The following is a 23,843-nucleotide window of genomic DNA, read 5'->3' as shown; positions in this document are numbered from 1 at the left end:
TATCCTAGTTATAAACTAATATAACATTAGTTAGAGAAACTTATTATATATTCATGAACTCACTGAAATTATTTTTTTTAATATTTATTGATTTTTTACAGAGAGAAAGGGAGAGGGATAGAGAGTTAGAAACATTGATGAGAGAGAAACACCAATTAGCTGCCTCCTGCACATCTCCCACTGGGGATGTGCCCGTAACCAAGGTACATGCCCTTGACTGGAATCGAACCTGGGACCTTTCATTTCGCAGGCTGATGCTCTATCCACTGAGCAAAACCGGTCAGGGTGCACTGAAATTATTTTTAAAGCTTGTTTCCAACTTGGACCACCTCTTAACAAGTAGCCTATGTTAACTGTCTGTTGGGTAAAATATTTATTGTAAAAATATTTCCTTCCAATTCCCTAGAGGTTTAACATAATGATAACATTTAAAAGCAGCACCTTCCCTTCATCATATTGTTTTTTAATGATTCTTTCTTGTTTTTCAGGAAGGTGATGTCTGGCCCAACTCATCAGCTGAAATCACTGTGTACTTCAACCCTCTGGAAGCCAGGCTCTACCAGATGACTGTGTACTGTGAAATTTCAGGTGAAGACTTCTTCTGTGTGGAAAAGGCAGGCTAGCAAGTGCCCAGAGCCTTAGTGGGATGAGTGTGTGTGTGTGTGTGTGTGTGTGTGTGTGGTGTGTGTGTGTGTGTGTGTGTGTGTGTGTGAGAGAGAGAGAGAGAGAGGGGGGGGGAAAGAGAGAGAGAGAGGGAGGGAGAAAGAGAGAGAGAAAGGGGGGAGGGGCTATGGGCTGTGCATGACTTACTCACTTCTTTCTAGAATAGACCAATCTCTGACATTATACTGGAATTGTGGTGTGGTGGGGGGTGGGATGGAAAACCATGGATCTGATTTTTAGAGCAGTAAGAACATTCCTTTAGACAGATTCTCACAAATTATTTTTTGTTGTTTCTGTAGTATTTAATGAGATAGAAGCAAATACGTATAGATTTACGTCCCCTCACATCTTTTTGCATAACGTATAGCATACTTTACGTGATGGTTCTGACATTGCTTTTAAAATATTTCTTAAAGATTATTCTATAACATTAAATATAAAAGTATCATTTTTTTCATGGTTGCATATGAATACTTTTTATTTACATACCACAATTTAACTTTTAATCTTTTGTGACTAAGAAATAGAACATAGATTCATAACTGTATACAGTACATGCTGTGGTGGGCAGAGTGATGGCCTCCCAAATATGTCCATGCTCCCAGCACCTGCGGATATGGTACTGTGGTTGTATTACATTATATGGCAAAGGGGAATTAAGGCAGGCAATGGGATTTAGGCTACTAATGAGCTGACCTTAAGGTAGGAGATTATTTGTGTGGGTGGCTCAGTATAATCACAAGGGTCCTTAAACATCGAAGAGGAGGCAGAAGTTGTCAGTCTCAGTGTCAGAGTGATGTGATATGAAAAAGAGTCTTCCCGCCATTTCTGGCTTTGAAGATGGAAAGGGCAAGGAATTCAGACAGCCTGTAGAACCTGGAAAAGGCAAGAAAAGGGGCTTTCCTCTAAACTAGAACCAGCAGAAGGGAGCCCTGTCAATACCTTGATTTTAGCGCAGTGCGACCCATCTTGGACTTTTGACCTTCAGAACTTTAAAAAAAATGTTTCCATGATAGTTGACATGCAATATTATATTAGTTTCAGGCGTATAACACAGTGATTAGACATGACCTCCAGAACTTTTAAGATGAATTTGTATGTTAAGCTACAAAATTTGTGGTAATTTGTTGTCGAGCAATAGGGAATTAATACACACATATAAATTATAACATAATTATAAGGTAAACATTACATAATCACCACCAAGATCAATAATAAAATATTTCCAGCTTCGAGAAGACCCCCTGGGTGTTCCTTCCCAGTCACACTCCTCTCACGCCAACCTCCCCTTGAGATAATCACTATTTTGTCCTTGATGATCATGATTTCATTGCTTTTATTTATAGTTTTTACCCCTATGTATATACTTCTGAAACAATGCAATTTAGTACTGCGTGTATTTGAAATGTGCATCATCGACATCAATATGCACATCTCATCCATGGCGTTGCTTGTAGCTCTAATTGTATTTCATTGTCATTGTTGCATAGCGTGCCATTATGCGAGTGCACGTTCGGAGACAGGAAGTAGCAGGGAAGGTCATCACTGAACTGGAGGGAGGCCTCTCGGGATGCATGAAATTTAGTCCATAATCCCCAACTGCAACCTTCTTTCTTTCTAAAACTTTTATATCTAAGCTCAATGAGTACAAAGATGTATTAAAGCATAGTTCCTACCTTCAGATAACATGGACATGAGCAGGGGAAACTGACACACAGACCAACAGTTATATGGCAATGCCCTACAGTGAATGAATGAACAATGGAAGAGGATGGTATAGGACACACAGCTCAGTCTTAGACTCCCCAGAGAAAGTGACCCTAAAAGTATTTGTTAGCCAAGAAAATAAAGGGTGTCTATGGATATGGATGGGAATGTCAGGCAGGGATATACTTTGTGAAAATACATAGAGAAACAGTGAAAATACATAACAAGAGCACAAAATGGCAAAGAATCATAAGTTCTTAGGGTGTGGCTGCCAGAGAGAGACACACACACACACAGAGACAGAGAGAGACAGAGAGACTTGGGAGGGGGTGGTGGGGGCAGGGATTGAAGCTGGAGTAGTAGGTGGGATCTAGTTCATGGAAGGCTGCCCTTGGATGCCAGGCTCAGAACCTTGGACTTCATCCTGGGTGCAGTGGGGAGCCACTGAGGGGCTGGAAAGCAGGGGAGTGACCTGCTACGATCTGATTATGGCAAGTTTAACACCATTAACATATTTTCAGTTCATCTGAAACTGAAATTTTTTCATGTAAAGATTTCAGATTTTCTTAGAAGTGGTTAAACCTGTTAGATATTTATAAAGACTTGCCGTGGTTTGATCCAGGTCTTGAAACTGATCTTTCATCTGTCTTGACTTTCCAATGGAATGTGGAAATTCTGAGTTTAATCACAAAGATTACCTTTTTAAAAACTCAAAGGGAAACAGCATGTATTTGGTTTGGATCACCATATGGGAACCTCAAAGGAAGCAACACTTTCTGATTTTAAACTGTGAAATGTATTGTTAGAAAACGTTAATGGGTGCTTCAGAGAAATGGTTCCAGATGTACCTGCTTCCTTTAAAGACCCAATTAAGATGAAACCTCATTGTCCATTTTTATTCTGTACATCATAAGAGAGAAATATCTAAGTTTTTGGCACAATTTAAGACTTCTGATTTTTATTCTAATTAAACTAAGGAATTGAGATTTAATTTGATTTAGGAAACAAAAAGTCAAATCACCCCAATCATTAAAAACACTTTTGGGTCCTCAGAGTAATAAGTGAATAATATTTGATGTATATATAGCTTTTCTTTCTCAAAACTCATCAGATTGCAACCTCTTAATAATGTAAGGTTTCTTAGTCAAATGAATAAGAAATTATTTTCTTGATCAACTAAATTATATTTTCGGTTTTAAAATATTTCAAACATAAAAATACAGGGAATAATATATAAATATCTATGATTATAGAACCCATATTTAAGAAAACTTGAACAAAGAGAAATGTATGCCCATGTTTTTGGTCAAGAAGAGCAACATCATAACTAGGATGATTCCAAAGTTTTTATAGAGGAAATAAATAAATAAACTAGGGTTGCCTAGAAAATTCAGAAAAACAAGAATAATGTGGGAAGACTAGCTCCACCATGTGTTAAGAGTTATTTAAAAAACTACAACCATAAAAAAAAGAACAAAAGAAACAAAAAAAAAGGAAAAAGAAGAACGCACACATGTATACAGATGGCATGTGGATGCCCAGTTGTTTTAGCTCTTTATACTGTATAGTCCATCTTTCCTCACTGATATTCAATGCCTGCTCTGTCCTAAATCAAGTTTATATTTATATGTGCATTTATTCTTCGTTCTGTATTCTGTTTCCTTAGTCATCTTTGCATTTTCTGCCCCAATACTACATTATCTTAATTATAATAGCTCTATAATAGATTTCAATTTATGAATGGCCAAGTTCCCTCAATTTGCTCTTCTTTAAGAATGTCTTGGTTTGAGACCAGGCAGCTTCTCTTCTCAGGTGGGTGGTGGCCTTTGGCAAGTCCCTGAGACTTTCTGAACTTCAGTTTTCTCCACTATCAAAGGAGGGGGTACATGAGAAACAGTCTCAACTCTAACAACACATGCGGGAATTAAACAATTCACCGTGCGACTACTGCTTGGGGAGAAACTAAGATGGTGGCATAGATAAACACCGGGAAATTTCTGCTTCCCACAACAATCGATAAATGCATCAAAAACACAAGGTGGACATCATCCAGAGCTACAGGAGGGCTGGCTGAGTGTAAATTCTACAACTAGAAGGAGAGAAAAGCACACTGCGAGCGGGAGGAGCTGCGGAGGTGGCGTGCAGAGGTACGGGGGCTCGCGCGCGGAAAGGGTCTGGCACCTGAGGACGCGGCTGTCTTTTTGAATCCGGAGGGAGACACAAGCTCCCGACGGCTCTGAAATCCGGTTCCGGGAAGTCTCTGGGGACCCAGGGCTCATACGGGGAAATACTGGACTGTCTGGCAGCGGGCGAGCTTGAGAGCAGCTTTCCCTCAGAGGTGCTTGCAGCCGTTGCCGGGACACTGGGACTCGCAACTCCTTAGGGCAGGGCTGAGGCTCCGCCATAGCTGCTTTCTCAGCCCTTTGATTCCTTGAGACCCCGCCCCACCCAGGCTGCGGCAGAGGCTTTTGCATATGAATGCCCCGGCCATTTGCAACCTGTAATTACCTAACCGCAGCCGGGCCAGATAGACTCAGAGCTTCCAAGACAAGGCCCAGGCCCCACAGCGGCTTGCATTGCTACACAGCTGAGCATCATCAGGGCAGCTGATTCTCGCTGCCAATTGCCCTGGAGGTCAATTCCTCCCAGTGATCCTACAACAACCAAGGCATAGCTACAACAAGACTGTGCACAAAGCCCACGAGGGGGTGCACCAAGAGTGTCCACCTCAGGTAACTGGGGAGGCTGAGCTACTGGGCCCTACAGGACACCTAGCACACAAAGCCACTCTATCAACACAGGGAAGCAACCAAAATGCGGAGACAAAGAAACAGGTCACAAATGGCAGAAATGGAGGAAAGCAAACGATTGGATATAGAGTTTAAGGCCACGGTTATAAGGTTTTTCAAGAATTTTATGGAAACCGCCGATAAATTTAATGAATCCCTCAATAAGTATAGGGAGACCATGGAGGACATGAAAAAGGACCAACTAGAAATTAAGCATACACTGACTGAAATAAAGAATAATTTACAGAGATCCAGCAGCAGAAAAGAGGATCCCAAGAATCAAGTCAAAGATTTGAAATACAAAGAAACAAAAAATACCCAACCGAAAAAGAAAAAAGAAAAGAGATTCCAAAAATATGAAGATAGTGTAAGGAACCTCTGGGACAACTTCAAGCGTACCAACATCAGAATTATAGGGGTACCAGAAGGAGAGAGAGGGCAAGATATTGAAAACCTTTTTGAAGAAATAATGACAGAAAACTTCCCCTACCTGGTGAAAGAAATGGACTTACAAGTCCAGGAAGCGCAGAGAACCCCAAACAAAAGGAATCCAAGGAGGACCACACCAAGACACATCATCATTAAAATGCCAAGAGCAAAAGATAAAGAGAGAATCTTAAAAGCAGCAAGAGAAAGACAGTCAGTTACCTACAAGGGAGTACCCATACGACTGTCAGCTGATTTCTCAACAGAAACCATGCAGGCCAGAAGAGAGTGGCAAGAAATATTCAAAGTGATGAATAGCAAGAACCTGCAACCAAGATTACTTTATCCAGCAAAGCTATCATTCAGAATAGAAGGTCAGATAAAGAGCTTCACGGATAAGAAAAAGCTAAAGGAGTTCATCACCACCAAACCAGCATTATATGAAATGCTGAAAGGTATTCTTTAAGAAGAGGAAGAAGAAAAAGGAACTCTTACCATTTGCCACAGCATGGATGGAACTTGAGAGCGGATAAATACCACAGGATCTCACTCATTTGTGGAATATAATGAACAACATAAGCTGATGAACAAGGACTGATCCAGAGACGGAGAGGCATTGATTGGACTGTCGGGACTTGGAGGGAAGGTAGGGGAGAGTGGGGGTAAGGGGGAAAGATCAACCAAAGGACTTATATGCAAGCATATAGGCCTAACCAATGGACATGGACAACGGGGGGGTGAGGGCATGAGCGGGGGTGGGGGGCGTGGGGGGTAGAGGGTAACGTGGGGACAAGGACACATATGTAATATCTTAATCAATAAAAATATATTAAAAAAAAAAAAAAAAAGAATGTCTTGGTTTTTATTGGCCCTTTGTTTTCCATTTAATTTTGTAATCAACCCATCAAATTCTACCTGCTGGCATTTTGTTTATTAAAGCATTAAGATTGTAGATATAGATCAATTGGAGAAAATTTGACAACTTTATGATGTTGAGTCAGTTTTCCTTTTCAATAACATAGCCTAGTCCTCCATTTATTTAGATCCTTAGCAATATCTTTCATTAAAGTTTTATATTTTGCTCATTGAAGATCTTATGTCTTGTTAGATTTATTTCTCGGTACTTTATATTTTTGTTGCTGTGGTCAATAGTATCTTGAGAATTAATTTTTCTGATTGTTGCTGGGTATGGAAATGCAGTTGACTTTTGTATGTTGATTTGGTAACCGTCAATTTTACTCTAATTAATTTTAAAAGATTATTTCTAGATTCTTTAGGATTTTCCAGGCAGACAGTCCTAAAACATGTGAATAATGGCAGTTTGTTCTTCCTGTTTATATCCCCCTTTTTTCTTGTCTTATTGCACAGGAATAGAGCTCAAGTATAATATTGGACATCTAAGATACCTTAGATGGCAAGTTCTTGAAAGCCCATGGTTACATTTCCTGGTACTTAATGCAATGAATCTATTGCATTCAGGAATTTCAGAACTGTTAAAGGGGTTCAGTAGTACATTTCTCTACTTATGTGTGAAAACAAGGTAATGTAATCATAGGTGAGAAACTGCCCTATTTTAACATTTTGCTCTTCTTATAAGGAATTTGTCCTTTTATATTACTAGTTCCTTCAGGCGTGTCCCTCTCGCTGCTTTTTGCCAAGACAAGAAAAGTCCCTGCTTCAAAGATCTTTTGGAAAAGTAGCATTTGAAATGTAACCCTAAAATTTAGGCTAATTCTTATAAATCAAGGCTGGGTATTACTCATATTCCCACTCCACCTGGGGTGAGGGAAAGGGCTAGCTACAAATAAGACAAATTTCTTTGAAGTAATTAATAACTCCCAAAGAAACATTGGCTCACTGCTTTATTACAACACATCTCCTTTTTAAAAATGTATGTATTAAGGAAGGCAGTCAAGGTAACAGATGGGGAAAGCTTCAAGCCTGACAGTTATAAATAGTCTTGCAGTTTATTCCACAATATATTTTCAATCCCCTTTCTTTGCCATTCTGAAAGTTGGATCTCTGTCAAAATATTTTTCTCTTGACCAAGGAGTACAAATCATTGCCAATAGATTAAAATACTAAAATAATGGAGTAGGGCTCTCTGAAAATTTTACTTACACTGCCAACAGTAATATACCGGGTCTTTAGAGAAACCTCTTTTCCAGGGATCAGGTGGATTGGGGAACCCTTTGAAGAAATCAGCTGTTCCAGAATTGCTTTTGTTTCTTATAATCAAAGTAATACTTGCCTAATGGCCACTGCATTGCCAAACACTAGAGGGACACAGAGATAAGTATTCTTGTCTTTAAAAGGACAGTCATGGAGAGAAAGCATTAAAGAGATACAGAAGCTAAATAGCAACAGAAGGCAGTGGAACATCAAATGTCACAAGGCATTATAATGATGATAATAAATTAGAAATATCGTTTGGTTGTTCGAAGTGTATTGTTGCAACACTGACAATTACATCTAAAAGAGCATCAAAAGTATTTTGAATATTCAAAACATTACACACAAAGCAAATATAATTTTCCTTACATAACTGGCATTTAAGTGGTGCAGATTTAAGGAAAACCTGTCAAACCATCAAAGATTTTTTTAAATGATGATATACCCATTGCCAGGGAGGATGTGGAGAGCCGGGAACCATTAAATACTGTTGTTCGTGTGTAAATTAGGACAGTCATTCTGGAGGGCAGTAAACCCATAGCTGTCAGCATGTCAAATGCCCGTCTCTTTGTCCTGACAATTCTGTGTCCAGTAGTGGTGGGCTCAGTAATTTGGATCAACAACTCTCTCTAAGAACAGCTAGAAGAGCAAGGTGAAGCATTTTCTAAAACAAGTTTTAAAGGTAAAACAGAGCTGCTAGGACAGTGAAGAATTATGGGGCCAACATCCAGGAGAAGAAACCAAGAGTTAGATTTTGAGGGGAGGAAAGACTCTTTATTCTTAGCAACACTGACTTTCTGGTAGATCAGCAGAGGCTGAAAAGTTCAGCTGAGTTAGGGAAGAACATGAAGGAGTTAACGGGAGGCCCCAGGAGAAAGGGCCCCAGTGATCCCCCAGGCCTCAGCGTGGGACCCCCATCTACATGAACAGTATTTAAATATGAGTAAGTGTGGAAGGATGGGCACCAGAGCCTAATAATAATTATCTTTGGGTGGTGGGATTATGACAGAATTTCTACTTTTTTGATAATATTTTTATAATGATCATGTATTTCAAGTGGGGATTTTTCCATTTTTTTAAAAGAAAACAGAACAAATTAGTACTTTAAAGGTTTGTGTTCTGTGTTGACCCTGGGTCCATAATGAATGTGTAATAAGGGATACTGCTTAGTGGACTCCATTACCTATCTATGAAAGAAACTGCAAAGTAAGGTCGGATTCCTCAAACACTGGCTCTTCCTAAATCTAGGGAAGATCAACGTGGATAATGTCCCTTGGAGCCGCATGGTGACTCACTTTATGGGGAGCCTCAATCAGGGATCATTCTTATTTAGAGAAATTACTTTCCTTTTTAAGAAACTTAAGGATAACCCTGGCTTTTGTGGTTTCAGTTGGTTGGAACATCATCTGGTACACTGATAGGTCACAGGTTCGATTCCCATCCAGGGCACATACCCAGGTTGCCAGTTTGATCTCCGGTCAGGGCGCATACAGGAGGCAACCGATCCATGTTTCTCATATCAATATTTCTCGCTCCCTCTCCTCTTCTCTAAAAAAAATCAGCAAAAACATATCCTTAGGTGAGGATTTTTAAAAACAAGAAACAACAAAAAAGAAATTAAGGATACAGTTAAGATTGGGTTAAATTTTTTCATTGTTTTTTTTTCTCCTGCTAAAATGTTCATCTAAATTGCAATACAAGCTGGCCCCTAAAGGTAAGAAACTAACAGTATTCCTGTTTGTAAAAAATAAACTAAATCTTCAGCCTTGGTTAAATTGCAGGTCCCCCAGTCCAGTGTAGGGGGTGGGTGCAATCATCTTGGGTGCTCACATTGGTAATGAGTTGTGGATAATAAAGCATCATTTGGGTAATAAAGTTTTAATTGTTTATATAGGTCGAGAGATCCGTCTGCCCCTCCGAATCAAAGGGCAAGGAATGGGACCAAAGATTCACTTCAACTTTGAATTGCTGGATATTGGAAAAGTTTTTGTTGGATCTGTACATTGTTATGAGGTAAACACTAGAATTGTTCATTGAGAGTCAAATAGGACTTGGCTCGCTTTGTTTTGTCCGTGTCAATAGAAAATTTGCACAGTCACATCCACTTGCCATTACTCATACTTATTCAGACCCCAGAACAATCTCGTTCTCCTCTTTCCTAGCCTTGTTGAGCGGAACAACTTTTTTCATTCTCTTCCCACCCCCTCTCACTTGACTAAACACATCAAAGCCACAACTTAATTGGCTTTATCCTCATCATTTTGTAGATTATAAAGAGGAACTCCATAAATATATCTCCCCATCTGTTTAATGCTTGTTCTCTGACAACACAAATCCTACAGATCAGAGGATAGAGAACCTTCTACATTTTCCAGAATGTCCTAATGAGGATCACTGTTTTCACACCTCAGACGTTTCTCTAGATACAGCCTCCAATCCATGATTTAGCAACCAATCATTGGGTTTTCTGGAAGAGACCTCCCTGCTTTGTCTTTCCAAATAAATAGAAAATGATACTTTTTTTTTTAAGATGTACTCATGGGTTCATAAGGATCAAAGTTAACTCAATGCCACCTCATCGTAAATTTTTATCTAGGACACATTTTTACAGTATCAAACTATAACCATTGGAACTTTATTTTAGAAAGATTCCAAATTGTAAATGTTTGTATTTCTATAGAGGTAAAAACAAAAGCAGTTATTATTTCATGAGTGCTTGAGGTTTAATTAGTGTGTCAGGTTCCATGCGTTATTATGTGTGCATGTCAACATATAAGGGTATCATTTCTAGTCCTTACAAAGCCATGAAAGGTAGGTTTTATTGTACCTATTTTACAAAGAAGAAATAGGCAGATGGTGGTGAATTCTATCTACAACATCACTCTTCATGCGTGTTGAGCACACATGCATCATTTGTTCATTTAGTCCTCACAAACCCTCTATGGAGTAGCTACTGTGACTATACCCATTTTATAGACGAGGAAACTGAGGCCCAGAGTTTTACTTGTTAAGGTAATTAATGTTAGATACTATAACAAGCAAATATAAAAATAGATATTCTCTCAAAATAGATAAGAGTCTATGCTGTTGCTTCTATAAAGTCCCACACAAGGTTGCCAATCAGGAGGTGACTATCCTCCATCAGAGAATGAAGAGTCCAGCCTCCCTCCCTCTCGTGGCTCTGCAGTCTCATAGGCATCACACTGGCAGGAGAAAGCACATGTAGGGTTTCACATGAGGGGTTTTTACAAGAGGTAGCACTGGAGACTGGAGGCACGTATCACTTTTGTTCATGTCCAGTTAGCTGGCCATAGCTGCAAGGGTGGCTGGGAGATGTAGTTTGGCTGTAAACACCAGAAGAAGAGGATATGGGCTCCATGAACAGCAAACCTGACTGCCACATTTGTTAAGTAACTGGCAAGGTCAGTGTTCGTAATCAGTGGGTTTTAGGGCCCTGTGCCCTGTGGGAAGAGAAGGCCTGCTGGCTTTTCTGCCTCCACCTCTCACCAGATGCGAATCCAGCCAAGAGCCTGCTTAGCTCTCAGCCCAGCCTAACCTCGCATGGGAGGGAAATGCCTGGCTGCCGTTGAGAGCTTTCTATAGCGTCATTCGTCCCCATGATTCACTAGAGTAATTGTGGCCTAAATGCGATGATGTGCAAGGTAAACAGAGATGTTAATGTCATGATGAGATGGAGTACACATAAGAGCCCAATTTAAATAAAGAAATCCATCACAGGACTGTCATAAAATGAGAAGTGGCACAGCTACTTACATTGCATTGTCCTGTATTGCATTTTGAAAAAAAATGGTCACTTAGGGATGAAAATTAAAAGGCGCAATAGTTCTTACTAAATCGATATTCTGTTTGTAATTTATCCAGTGTGAATTTCCCTTACATCTTATAGCCTGTGTCTTACAGATGCCACATCGGAAAAGAACCTTTAGTTCTGATGCAAAATGCATAGGGTTTCCCTGAAGGTAATGATAATTTCTTGCAGATTTAACACAAAGGTACCGTAGGCCACCACTTCTCACCCTCCCAGGTTTGAGCAGTAATGCATACCGCAGCCAGGTAAATACGTGTTAAATGAGGCGCAGCATCCGATTGGGCAGTTTTGAGAGCTGTGCCCTGGCAGGGAAGGGCATGGTAAGGTGCTTCTCATGAGAATATTTTGCGCACTCTGCATATTTAATGCTGATGCCTCGTTGCATCTCTCTTTCAATTGATTACGTTACCTCCCCGAGACACATTTGAATAACTATCTATTGCCCTTAGTCATTGCTGAGCTTAGCAGATCCATAAAGAATAAGCCAGAACCCCAAGAGTACACACTCTTCCCAGTGTGATTAGAAGGAAAACAAATGGAAGGGGAAGTTCTCTTACACATTTTCTCTGCTCTGAGGAGTTGCACCCCATGGGTAAGAGCGTCACCAGTAATTAAAAGGTCTCAGGTTGGTGGCCCAAACAGTCCGGTGGATTCTGTACACATAAGTAGGTGCTGCTTTGTCAGGGGGAGAGAATAACACGCACATTCTTGAAAACGGGGGAGCTGGCACCTTATAAAATATTGGTGTTAACCAAAAAATAAAAAGACAATTCGTGCCTCTTCTCAGAGAGAAGAACAAGGGTCCTTCGAGGTACCACTAACCCCTTTGAGTTACCACGGGGGCATGTCAGTTTCTTCTTCCGCACAGGTACACTTCACACCCATTCTGGTTAGCACAGGGCAATGGATAGGAGTCACTGTCATTGAAGCCTTCCTTGCCAGGCACTATTCTAAGGTCACATAAATTAACAAACGTCATCTTCGCAGCAATCTGAGAAGTTAGTATTGTTTACATTTTACGGATGGGGAAGCTGGGACTCGGAGAAGCAGAGCATGCTACCCAGGGCCACACAGCTAGTCAGTCAGTGGCAGAGCTGAGATTTGAACCCAGAGATTTGGCTTCTGAGTCCCTGGTCATGATCACTTTTCTACATGGTCTCTTTCAAAAAGGAATGAAGGGTGAAGCATGATTCCTATGACCAGGGAACTTGAAACAGAGAGAGGGAGATGGAACACAAATGTAGAAAGATGAATAACATACCAAGTAGCAAGTAGTTGCATGTCTGTTGTGTTACGCTGCCTGTCTGCTCTTGGCAGAGTGGCTGTCTTCCTCTGCAAGAGCCCCCTTACGCTGTCCTAGCTCTTGGTTCCTTCTTCTCTGCTTCTCCTGAAGCAGACTGAGCTGGTGGGCCCCATACCCACCGGACCCCGTTCTCTTGGTTAGCCGGCCCTCTTCCTCTATTACAACAACAAACACGGAGGCCGGGCACCGAGTATGTATATCTCATTTATTATAAATGCTAGAGGCCCGATGCACAAAATTTATGCAAGGGGTGCGCGGCTTCGCCTGTAAGGTCCTCTGGAAGGTCGTTCGGCTGTCTGGTCTAATTCGCATATTACGCTTTTATTATTATAGAGACTAGGTCTCCTCTACCATACCTTCTCACAGCTTTGCCACCTCCATTCTCACTTTTCACCACTAATCTTCTCTAAACAGAACCCAGAATAGTCAACCACTATTTCATGTGCACCCACTCACCCCCCCTCAAACATTGGGACTCTGGATTCTGCAATCATATTCCACTGGCATCCTCTCTTCGTTGAGGACAGTGATGACCTCTAAGTAAAAATACAAAATCTGTTACATTTCCTCAGAGCTTATTCTCCTGAACGTCCATCAACCCTTTCTGGAAATTCTCCTCCCTTGGCTTCTAGCTTCCTGGCATGGAATGTAGGTTCCACATACCTTTCTGAATGGTCTTCAGGATGCTCTGTGCTCTTTTCCCTTCAGTGGCTTCAGTGTAGGTTGAGGGCCGTTCCTACATACACTGAGAGAATGTGTTGTTCACACGTTCAGGTGTAAGCATTGGCAAGGAAGAGATTGTATCTTGGAAGCTCAGGAATAGAAGTGTGTGGCCACAGCACAGGTTCATGGACAGGAATTGTGGGAGGGAGCAGGAGTGGTAGACTGAGCCAGCTGAGGAGGACTCTGATTGTCAAGCATGAGATTTTGATACATACCTAGGGTGCATTCAAATATGGGTAATGACCTGGTTCCAGAACACTCGTCTATAGAAAACGTTCCTGTAGTAAAACGATGGCTTGCATAGGTATACCCAGTGGAGTTTGAGATGAAAATATCATCACAATAGGGTGAAATATAATACCCCAAGGAAGAGAATCCTTGCAATCTGGAATCCACAATGAGGTCATATTTATATTTATCAAGCTACATTATAAACATAGGCTTAGGTAGTTCTTGCGCCCCTATTCTGACTTGCTTTTTATTTTCCTGTATGCCACTTCCTCTCAGTCTCCTCGTGCGTATGAAAGAAAAACCTATCTTCCCTTGGTTACTTTATAGGGAGTACCCAAAAATAGTATTTTAAGGCTCTTGAGTAGATGCGATTGTGATCAGTGTTTCTAGCATGAGTATTAGACATATGACCAACTCTATTTTAAAGATGAGACGAAAACACAAAATTCCTGGTTTGGGACTCTTATTTTCAAACATTCAAGAGAGAAGACTGTTCATTTCTCCCCGGGAGTTTACCCGTGGTTCTAATTCACACCACTGTCTCTGTGTTGGTATTAAATAATACAGCCGCATGCTTACGTGAAGTAAATCCGAGGCCCGTTGTCTGCCTTGTCATTCTTGCTTTTTTTATCGGTGTAGGCAATACTCTCCAACAAAGGCAGCATCGACGCCCTCTTCAACGTGATCTCCCCGACTTCAGCTTTGGGGGCCTGCTTTGTTTTCAGCCCCAAGGAAGGCATCATCAAGCCAAGCGGGGTCCAGGCTGTCCAGATTTCCTTCTGCTCGTCCATTCTGGGGCACTTCGAAGAAAAGTTCCTGGTCAGTGTCAATGGGTCACCTGAGCCCGTGAAACTGACTATTAGGTAAGATCTATCTGTAATTACTGTGGTAGCTAGCTGAAGTTTTTACCTACTGCCTTCTTAAACTTCGTAACTAGATCATCTTAGACATCAATAACTGTCTTTGTGATATGAATACATCAACGGAATGGGGTATTTTAAATTTCCACCCATGTTTCCCTACTAAACATGTGTAGCTTAGGATTGCAACACGGATACAGATGCTGCTTTGTTATCCAGCTAGTTTTTTTCTTCCATACGCTATAACCTTATAAAACAAGGACTGAATCCATTATTAAATAGTTTCTGGTTACTCTCTCTCTGTTTTAGGTTGTTTAGGGAAAAATCATCTCTTTAGTATCACAGTTTCACTAAGTCTTCGTCTTCTGTTTTTGTTTTAAGGACATTCTTTAAATGCTCTCATCTATAATGCCTGCAGGTAGTAAAAGAGCCTATACACAGTGTCTGTCAGTCAAGGCTAGACATTTGCAGCTTTTGTGCCAGAAGTCTACTGATGGCTTCTCCAGCTGCTTGTGATAATTGAAAGTCATTAATAGCAGAGTTTGTCCTTGGGCTTTAAAAAGAAGTTCTCTGTGACCAACCCATTGGGAAGATCTATAACTTGGGTTCCCGGTACTTAGAAAGATAATATTTTCAGAACACATTGCAGATTCCATTTGGATTCCCAGTGTAATAGGTTGTTAATCACCATGGCGGTCTCTCTCCTTATGGTTACTGCTAGCAGGACCTCCCTCCACCTATGGCTGAGGTCTCCCTCGGGGTCTGAAGATAACATAGAAAAGAGACAGACACATATGGCCTGAAGGATCATAAGGGGAACTTATTGATTGTAGGATATCTACTAGAAATATAGAATCTCAGGATCAGCTCAAAAGTCATTGCCATTACTTCTTAGGTCACTTTTCCACCTAAGTATCCCTGTTATTGGGTGAATTGCATCCTCCCAAAATTCATATGTTGAAGTCCTCCCACCCAGTACCTCAGAATGTGACTGCACTAGATAATATCCATTTAATACAAAGGAAGACAATAATGGAGAAATAGAGGAACGAAAAAAGACATTAAAACATATAGAGCAGTGGTTCTCAACCTTGGCTGCACATTAGATTCATCTGGGAATCTTTTTAAAATCCTGATTTCTGGGCCTCATCCTCCGGAAATTCTGTTTCTTTGTTATGGGGTGGGGCCACAACATTAGTAGCAAAGAAACAGAATTGCCGGAGGATGGGGCCCAGAAATCAGGATTTTAAAAAGATTCCCAGGTGATTCTAATGTGCAGCCAAGGTTGAGAACCACTGATATAGAGAATAAATAGTAAAATGGAAGACACAAATCATTATCAGTGATTACATTAAATGCAAATATATTAAATACCTCAATTAAAATGTAGAGATTAACAGGGTGGATTTAAAAACACACACACACACACAAAAAGACATGACCCAACTGTATGCTATCTATAAGAGACATATTTTAGAGCTGAAAGTATGAATAGATTAAAACTAAAAGGATGGGAAAAGATAGACCATGCAAACAGTAACAAACAAAACAAGACAAAAATAAACACACCTGGAATTTCTATACTAATAGCAGGCAAAAATAGTCTTTAAAACAAAAATTGTTACTTGAGACAAAATAGGACATTTTACAAAAATAAAAGTAAATTCATCAAGAAGATATAACAATTATAAATGTAAGTGCACCTAACAGCAGAGCCCCAGGGTACATGAAGCATAAGCTGACAGAAATAAAGGGAGAAATAGGTAATTCAACAATAATAGTTGGAAATGTCAGTACCTCACTTTGAATAATTGATAGAACAACTGGGCAGGAGACCATAAAGGAAATAAGAGTCGAACAATATATCCTAGTAAACCAACTAGAGCTAACAGACACGTACAGAACACTCCACCCAGCAAGTGCACTTGGGACATTTTCCAGGATAGACAGTATGTTAAGCCATCAAACAAGTCTCGATACATTTTAAGTGATTTAAGTCATACAAATGTGTTTTCAACCACAAAGAAATGAAATTAAAAATTAAAAATAGAAGGAAATGTAGAGAATTCACCAATATGTGAAAATGAAACATCACCAATGGGTCAAAGAAGAAATCACAACAGAAATTTTAAAATATTTTGAGATAAATGTAAACAAAACAGAAGATGTTAAAACTTTTGAGATGTAGTGAAAGTCGTGTTGATAAGAAATTGATAGCTGTTAAATGCTTATATTTAAAAAGAAGAAATATTTTAAATCAATAATATAAATATCTGCCTTAAAAACTTGAAAAAGAAGAGGCAAATAAATTCAAAACAAGTACAAGGAAGGAAATAATAAAGATTAGAATGAAAATTAATGAGCAAAACAATAGAGAAAATTAATGAAAGTGAAAGTTGGTTTTTTGAAAAGATCAACAAATTGATAAACTTTAATGAAACTGACTAAGAAAAAAATGAAGAAAAGCCTCAAAGTACTAAAATCAGAAGTTAAAGAAGGGGCATTATTACCAACCTTACAGAAATGAAAATAATTATTAGGGAATTTTATGAACAGTTGTATGCCAACAAATTAAAGAATCTGGATGAAATTGGCATGTTCCTAGAAGGACACAAAGTATCAAAACTAATTCAAAATAAATAGAAAATATGAATAAACCTATAATAGTTTAGGGAGATTGAAATAGAACCACTTCCACCCCCACTGCACCCTGACACACACACACACACACACACACACACACACACACACACACACAACCCAGGAACAGATGGCTTTACAGGAGAATTCTACTGAGTGTTTAATGAAGAATTAACATCAATTCTCCACAAATTATTGCTTCACCCCAAAATAGAAGAGGTGTGAACACTTTCCAACTCATTTTTCTGAGGCCAGTATTACCCTATACCCAAATCAGAGAAAAGTATCACAAGAAACTGAAGACTTTTATAAATATAGATACAAAAATTAACAAAACACTAGCAAACCAAATCAAAGCAGCAACGTATAGAAAGGATTATACACAATGACCAAGTAGAATCTATCACAGGAATGCAAATTTGGCTCAACATAGGGAAATTATTGTTATACAACATATTAGTAGAATAAAGGCCCTAAACCAGCCGTGGGCAAACTACGGCCCGCGGGCCGGATCCGGCCCGTTCGGCTGTTCTATCCGGCCTGTGGAGCCGAAAGAGCAGAGGGTTCTCTTGCTCTCCCCTCCGCTCCTTCACCAGCAGCAGTGTTAACATGGCAACGTCGGGAAACACGGCCGCAGCTCCTTCTTCTGAGTCCAGTTTAAGAATCCATTGTGGCCCTCGAGTCAAAAAGTTTGCCCACCCCTGCGGCCTAAACCATATGATCATCCCAATAAACATAGAAAAAGCACTCACCGAAACTAAGCACACTTTCATGATTTAAAAAGATAGACAAAAACAACGAACCTCAACAAACCAGGGATAGCAAGGAACTCCCTCCACATGGTAAGGAATACCTGTGAAAGACTCACATTTAGCTTTATGCTTCATGGTGAGAGACAGACTGCTTTCTCACTAAGGTCAGTGAGAGGTCAGCAAGGAGGTCTGCATTGCCACTTCTATTCGACATTGTACTAGAGTTACTGTCCCAGGCAAGTAGATGAGAAAAAGAAATAAAAAGCATTCAGATTAGAAAGGAAAAGTAAAACTGTCTCTGTTTGCAGATGATGTGATGTTGTATGTAAAGAATCTTAAGGAATACACACACACACACACACACACACACACACACTCATAAAGAACTAATAAATGAGTTCAGAAAAACTGCAAGGTATAGGATCAACATACAAAAATCAATTGTGCCTGACCTAGTTTGGCTCAGTGGATAGAGCATCGGCCTGCGGACTGAAGGGTCCCAGGTTCGATTCCAGTCAGGGGCACGTGCCTGGGTTGTGGGCTCAATCCCCCATGTGGGAGATGCAGGAGGCAGCCTATCAGTGATTCTCTCTCATCATTGATGTTTCTATCTCTCTCTCTCTCTCTCTCCCTTCCTCTCTGAAATCAATAAAATATATTTTTTAAAAGTCAATTGTATTTCTAGGCAATAATAATGAAAATTCAGAAATTAAGTTATGAAAATTCCATTTATAATAGGTTCAAAAACAATAAAATACATTTAACCAAAAAAGTGCAAGATTTGTACATTGAAAACTACAAAACAAGACCTAAATAAATGAAAAGACATCTATGTTCATGGGTTGGGTGACTTCATATGGCAATACCTCCCCAAATGATATGTAGATTCAAGATGATCCCTATCAAATATCCCAGCTGCCTTTGTTGCATTAATTGGCAAGCTGATCCTTAAAATCATATAGAAATACAAGAGACCCAGAATAGCTAAAAACAATTTTGAAAAAATAAGAACAAAGTTGAAGGGCTTTTGCTGTTCTATTGATTCTTCAACTACATGATACAGTTTTTTAAGTAGCTGGATAAACAACGCTGCAAAATTAATGTGATTTTAAAAAATTACTCATGCACAGTATTCTTCAAATATTTATATATGTAATTTTATAAAGTTTTAACCATAGCACAGATATATTTTGTCTTCAAAATATTTAACTTAACATGTCATAGTAATTCAATCACTCTAACTCTTAGTTTTTATAATTTTACCAGACCACTGCAGTGATGGAGGGCACAGTCTTGGCAGAGGCTGTCCTAATATTCAGAATCCCTGTTAGAATGAATGTGACCATATCTAAGTCCAGATGGTGCTCAGCCACAATCCCCTAGTGGTGTGTGCTTTTGAACAAATGTGATTTAACTCTGGTTCTCTCTACTTCACTGGTTATATGACTGCTCTGTGCAAATTTGTAAGCTTCTTTCTTACTTTCTTTAGCCCTTTGTGCCTTTCAGACCCTTTTGATCTGTTATTTTGCCCCCCTCCACCCCCCTGAAAAAAATTCTTTTACAAGTCAAGAGTTTAATCCATAGGCTGGTTTGACTTCCTTCTCAGCTAGATCCTAATTCCTTGCTGAGTACCAGCCATTTCTTTTGAAACCACATGTCATTATCATGGTCCTGAGGAAGGCTTTTTGAATGGAGACTTGCTGCATTGAGTCTTTGCTGTCATGGCTCCTCCCACACTTGCAGCCTCTCACCACGTTATGGTCAGCTCTGTAGCAGCCAGTGTTGCCAGGGCACCAATGCACTCAGCATGGTGAGCCATACCTGCATCACCAGTGTCTGGAGCTGGGTGAATAAGGAGATTGATGCTTAGGCGTTGGCTGGTATCTGCGTGTCTAACATTAAACGCCTGGCACACTAGAAGCTGTAGAATCTATTATAGACAAAACTCATATTATTGCACTTTGCTTTATTGCGCTTCACAGCTGTTGCGGGTTGTTGGTTTATGTTTTTTTTTTACAAATAAAAAGCAGGACTCCCCCCTCCTCCCCCCCACCACCACCAGCAAAAATATTACAACTCACTTTATTGTGATACTTGCTTTATTATGGTGGTCTGGAACCAAACCCGCAATATCTCTGAAGTATGCCTGTGTTTATTTCATTTTATTTTATTATTTTTAAAATATTTTTTATTGATTCCAGAGAGAAAGGGAGAGGAAGAGAAAGATAGAAACATCAATGATCAGAGAGAATCATGGATCGGCTGCCTTCTGCATGCCCCCCATTGGGGATCGTGCCCACAACCTGGGCATCTGACCAGACCAGGATTGAACTGTGGCCTCCTGGTTCATAGGTCAATGCTCAACCACCGAGCAACGCTGGTCATGAGGCCTTGCACTGAGAGAGAAATAGACCACCATTTAGGGTAAAGAGTCCTTTCAAAGTCACCATTCCAGTCCTCCCCTTTATGCCCGAGGAAACAAAACAAAAGTCTGTAGAGGTAGTGACTAGCCAAGCTCACAGCCAGTGAATGGGAGGAACTGGCCTCAGACAGTTTTATAAAAGTGTGGGGCAAGGAATCCTGATGGTATTGAAAGGCTTTGATGTTCCTCATATGATTAAACCTATGCTTTTCCTTTCCTGCCTGAGTTAGCCGCTGTGTTAGACCAGCAGCTCTTAGTTTTCTTAAACCCTAGATTTGACCATTGATTTAATGCCACGTGGGGTTTCAGTTGACCCTCTCGAGGTTGCTGATTGAACCCTGTGCTCACTGGGTTCTCTCCCCCTCCCCTCCTTGTGCTCCTGCTTCCAGAGGCTGTGTCATCGGACCCACCTTCCACTTTAATGTCCCTGCTCTGCACTTTGGGGATGTTTCCTTTGGTGAGTATTTTTCGTTTTAATTTAGAAACAGAGAAGAATTACTTTTCTCTACGGGGGAGGATAAAGGTTTGCAAAGAGTCTTTCTTACCATTTTTTTTATGGGTAGAAACTGCGAGGATCTAGAATTGTTCTTCTGCAGAAGTGGCATTTCAGTGCCATTTCCCCGTTTCCATGTGAAAGTTGGAACTGCGTCCCGGGCACTAACAGTTGTCAGGCCACAGCCACCCCCCTCTTCCAGCAGGGAACAGTGGAAGGCCTTCTGCTTCTCTCCACCATCTGAACTTTACGGACATTCTGTTTATGTGCAGATTCTGATCTGCCAGTCTGCCACACAGCTACCTTCTCCCAGAGATGCTCTCAAGTTCAAAGTGAACTCAGTGGTGGGTCGATTCCAAATTGAAGACTCTTCTGGATTTCTGTGTTGTCTTCTCACTCACCCAGTTACTTCTCTAAGTCTTTTTCTCCCACCTAAGCTTCCCCAATAATAAAAATGATAACAGCAAAAATTCCCATTTATTGGTTCTTTCTATATATTCCAATCACTGCTAAGTGCATTACATGCAGTACTAGGTTTAAACCTTTTAGCAACCCTATGGGGAGGTACTGTTTAAGATCCCCATTTTAGAGATGGAAGAACTGAGCATTGAATGTTTAAATAACTTCCTAAAGTCACACAGCAGAAATTAGCATTTCAGTTGAGGTGCATTTAAATCATGTACTGTCACACAAGTGATATTGCACCCAAAGAGGCAGAAATGGGTTCTTGGAGGTTGAAACAAAACTTAAATATAACAATGGTTTGTGGTCCTCCAGAGTTCAACCCTCCCCAACAGAATCTTGTCCCTTGGTATTTAATTCATTGGGGAGAATTTAATATGATTTAAATTCTATTTAATTTCTTCATTAGGGAGAATTTAATATGATTTAAATTCTATTTAATTTCTTCATTAGGGAGAAATTAAATAGGATTTAAATCATATTAATTAAATATAATTTATTTGATTTAAAATTAATTTATCACATTGGTTCTTTTTAGGAGATGCTAATTTTTAACAAGGTTGAAAACCCCTGGTCTAAAGCCATGCTCCACAAACCTTTCCATTTTGTTCTATCATCTCCAACTTTGACTTTCAGTTCTTTTGTGTCTACTTGCGAGAAACAGCTCTTTAGAAAAGGCTGACTAGATGCCTTTATCAATTGCTTTAACATTTGGGGGTCTGACAGTTTTATTTATACAGAATGTATTTATTTATACAGTGCCCCCCCCCCGTCTGCATGATATTGGGTAAGATACATACCATAGGAAAATCTATATACATGAAGTTGACTGTCTGTTTGTTACTATAGAATATGAAAATGGCTGGAGAGATTCTTACGAAATTGTAGGGCGTGTGTGAGTGATAGACTCTTTTGAAGGAAATAAAAATGACCTACAACTTGAAAATCATCTGGTGGCCAAGTAAGAAAGGCATCCTCTCTCAAGGGTGCCTGTGACGGCTGCACAATAAGAAGTGAATTAGTGTCCCAAGACCTACGCCGTCATCCTTCAAACAGCTCAGATGGGGCCACAGGGAGGTCTGGGCAACTGATGCATGACGGCAGCCTATCCTTCCACAGGCATTTCAAGACGGAGTCCAGCCCAAGGGCATTTGGGAGATGTGCCCGACATCAGATGGCCCTCAAGGAGGGAGAACACAGAGTACAAACAAGCACCTCAAATCAGTTAGTTCAGGAAACTTCCCACCGATTCACGGTCCAGGCTGCTCTATCGCTCACCTCTGCAGTGTTGATGTAAATGCTGTCCTAATGATAGGCCAACAGCTGTTTCTCAGACTTGGTCTCGCTACAAGTTTTGATAATGAGCTTAGGTGAAGATTAGAGGCAGCATATTTTTCTTTCCTTGTGTAATATCTTCTTGAACCAGTTGATGAGACAGCCGCTGGATAAGAGGCTGGAACACTCTACAGAGCCATGACCCAAGCTTCCCGAGTCTGAGATTTGAAAATGTATCACTCCTGAGTCTCCTTTCAATATCCAAGTTGCCTTTTCTTTTAGTTTGGATATGGGCTCCTTAGTCTTCTCGTGTGGCAGGGACTGTTAACAAAAACATAATCATTTTTGCTTGCCAACAGGAGAGCTAGGGCTACTTGGTTTTCCAAACCACTTGGGTCAGTTAATTCAAGCTACTTTTCCGTGCTTCTAGATTTTGCACTGTAACAGCCAAAATTAGAGACAATTTTATGATACCCTTTCAAAATTATTTTATGGTATTTTCCAATCCCAAAGTTGGAACTAGAGTCCTCATGACTTCAACACAGTCTTATTATTTTTTCCAGGTAGTTGGACCGCCCGTCACAAAGAAACACGGTCCATTGGGCAGTTATTTACTGGAAGCTTTTCATTATTATCCTGCATGTGCAAGTAGGGCTTTGATGAGGCAGATAAAACTGAGCATGTCATTGGCACGAGAATAAAAGACCAACAAGGATACATATAGTTCCAGATGCAAAAGATAAATTAACTGTTACAGGAGCAAAAATTAACTGTTCCAGGAATTGGAGGAATTTTTTTAGTTATTTCAAGATGGCAGACCTTTCATGTGGAGTTAAGCAAGGTTTGCAGGGACTGTTGTAGGGCTTGGGAGTGCATGAAGCTAATGAAAGTTGGTAATATTGTCCCCATATTGGCACTAAGGCCCATTCCATTCCTGAAAAGGTGTCTGGTATAGGTTATTGTGAGAGATGAAGATGTAGATTTGACTGACATCAGGATCTACTGGGTTAATAATGTTAGGAAATACCATATGTTATGGTTTAGATCAGCCGTGGGCAAACTACGGCCCGCGGGCCAGATCCGGCCCGTTTGAAAT

At 40.2% G+C, this 23,843-nt stretch overlaps 1 protein-coding gene across 1 annotated transcript in view; it reads left to right on the top strand.

The window, feature by feature from the left end:
- HYDIN (HYDIN axonemal central pair apparatus protein) overlaps positions 1-23,843 on the top strand; it is a 343,591-nt gene that overhangs the window by 125,136 nt on the left and 194,612 nt on the right. The window contains exons 12-15 of the mRNA XM_036346816.1: positions 489-588; positions 9,652-9,770; positions 14,483-14,706; positions 20,907-20,974. Of these exons, the coding sequence (XP_036202709.1) occupies positions 489-588; positions 9,652-9,770; positions 14,483-14,706; positions 20,907-20,974 (511 nt within the window). The remainder of the gene's footprint in view (positions 1-488; positions 589-9,651; positions 9,771-14,482; positions 14,707-20,906; positions 20,975-23,843) is intronic.

This window comes from Myotis myotis, unplaced genomic scaffold (assembly GCF_014108235.1).
Source record: "Myotis myotis isolate mMyoMyo1 unplaced genomic scaffold, mMyoMyo1.p scaffold_m19_p_19, whole genome shotgun sequence".
Lineage (NCBI taxonomy): Eukaryota > Metazoa > Chordata > Mammalia > Chiroptera > Vespertilionidae > Myotis > Myotis myotis.
Note: the sequence above shows the minus strand (reverse complement) of the source record. Positions and strands in the feature narration are given on the sequence as shown.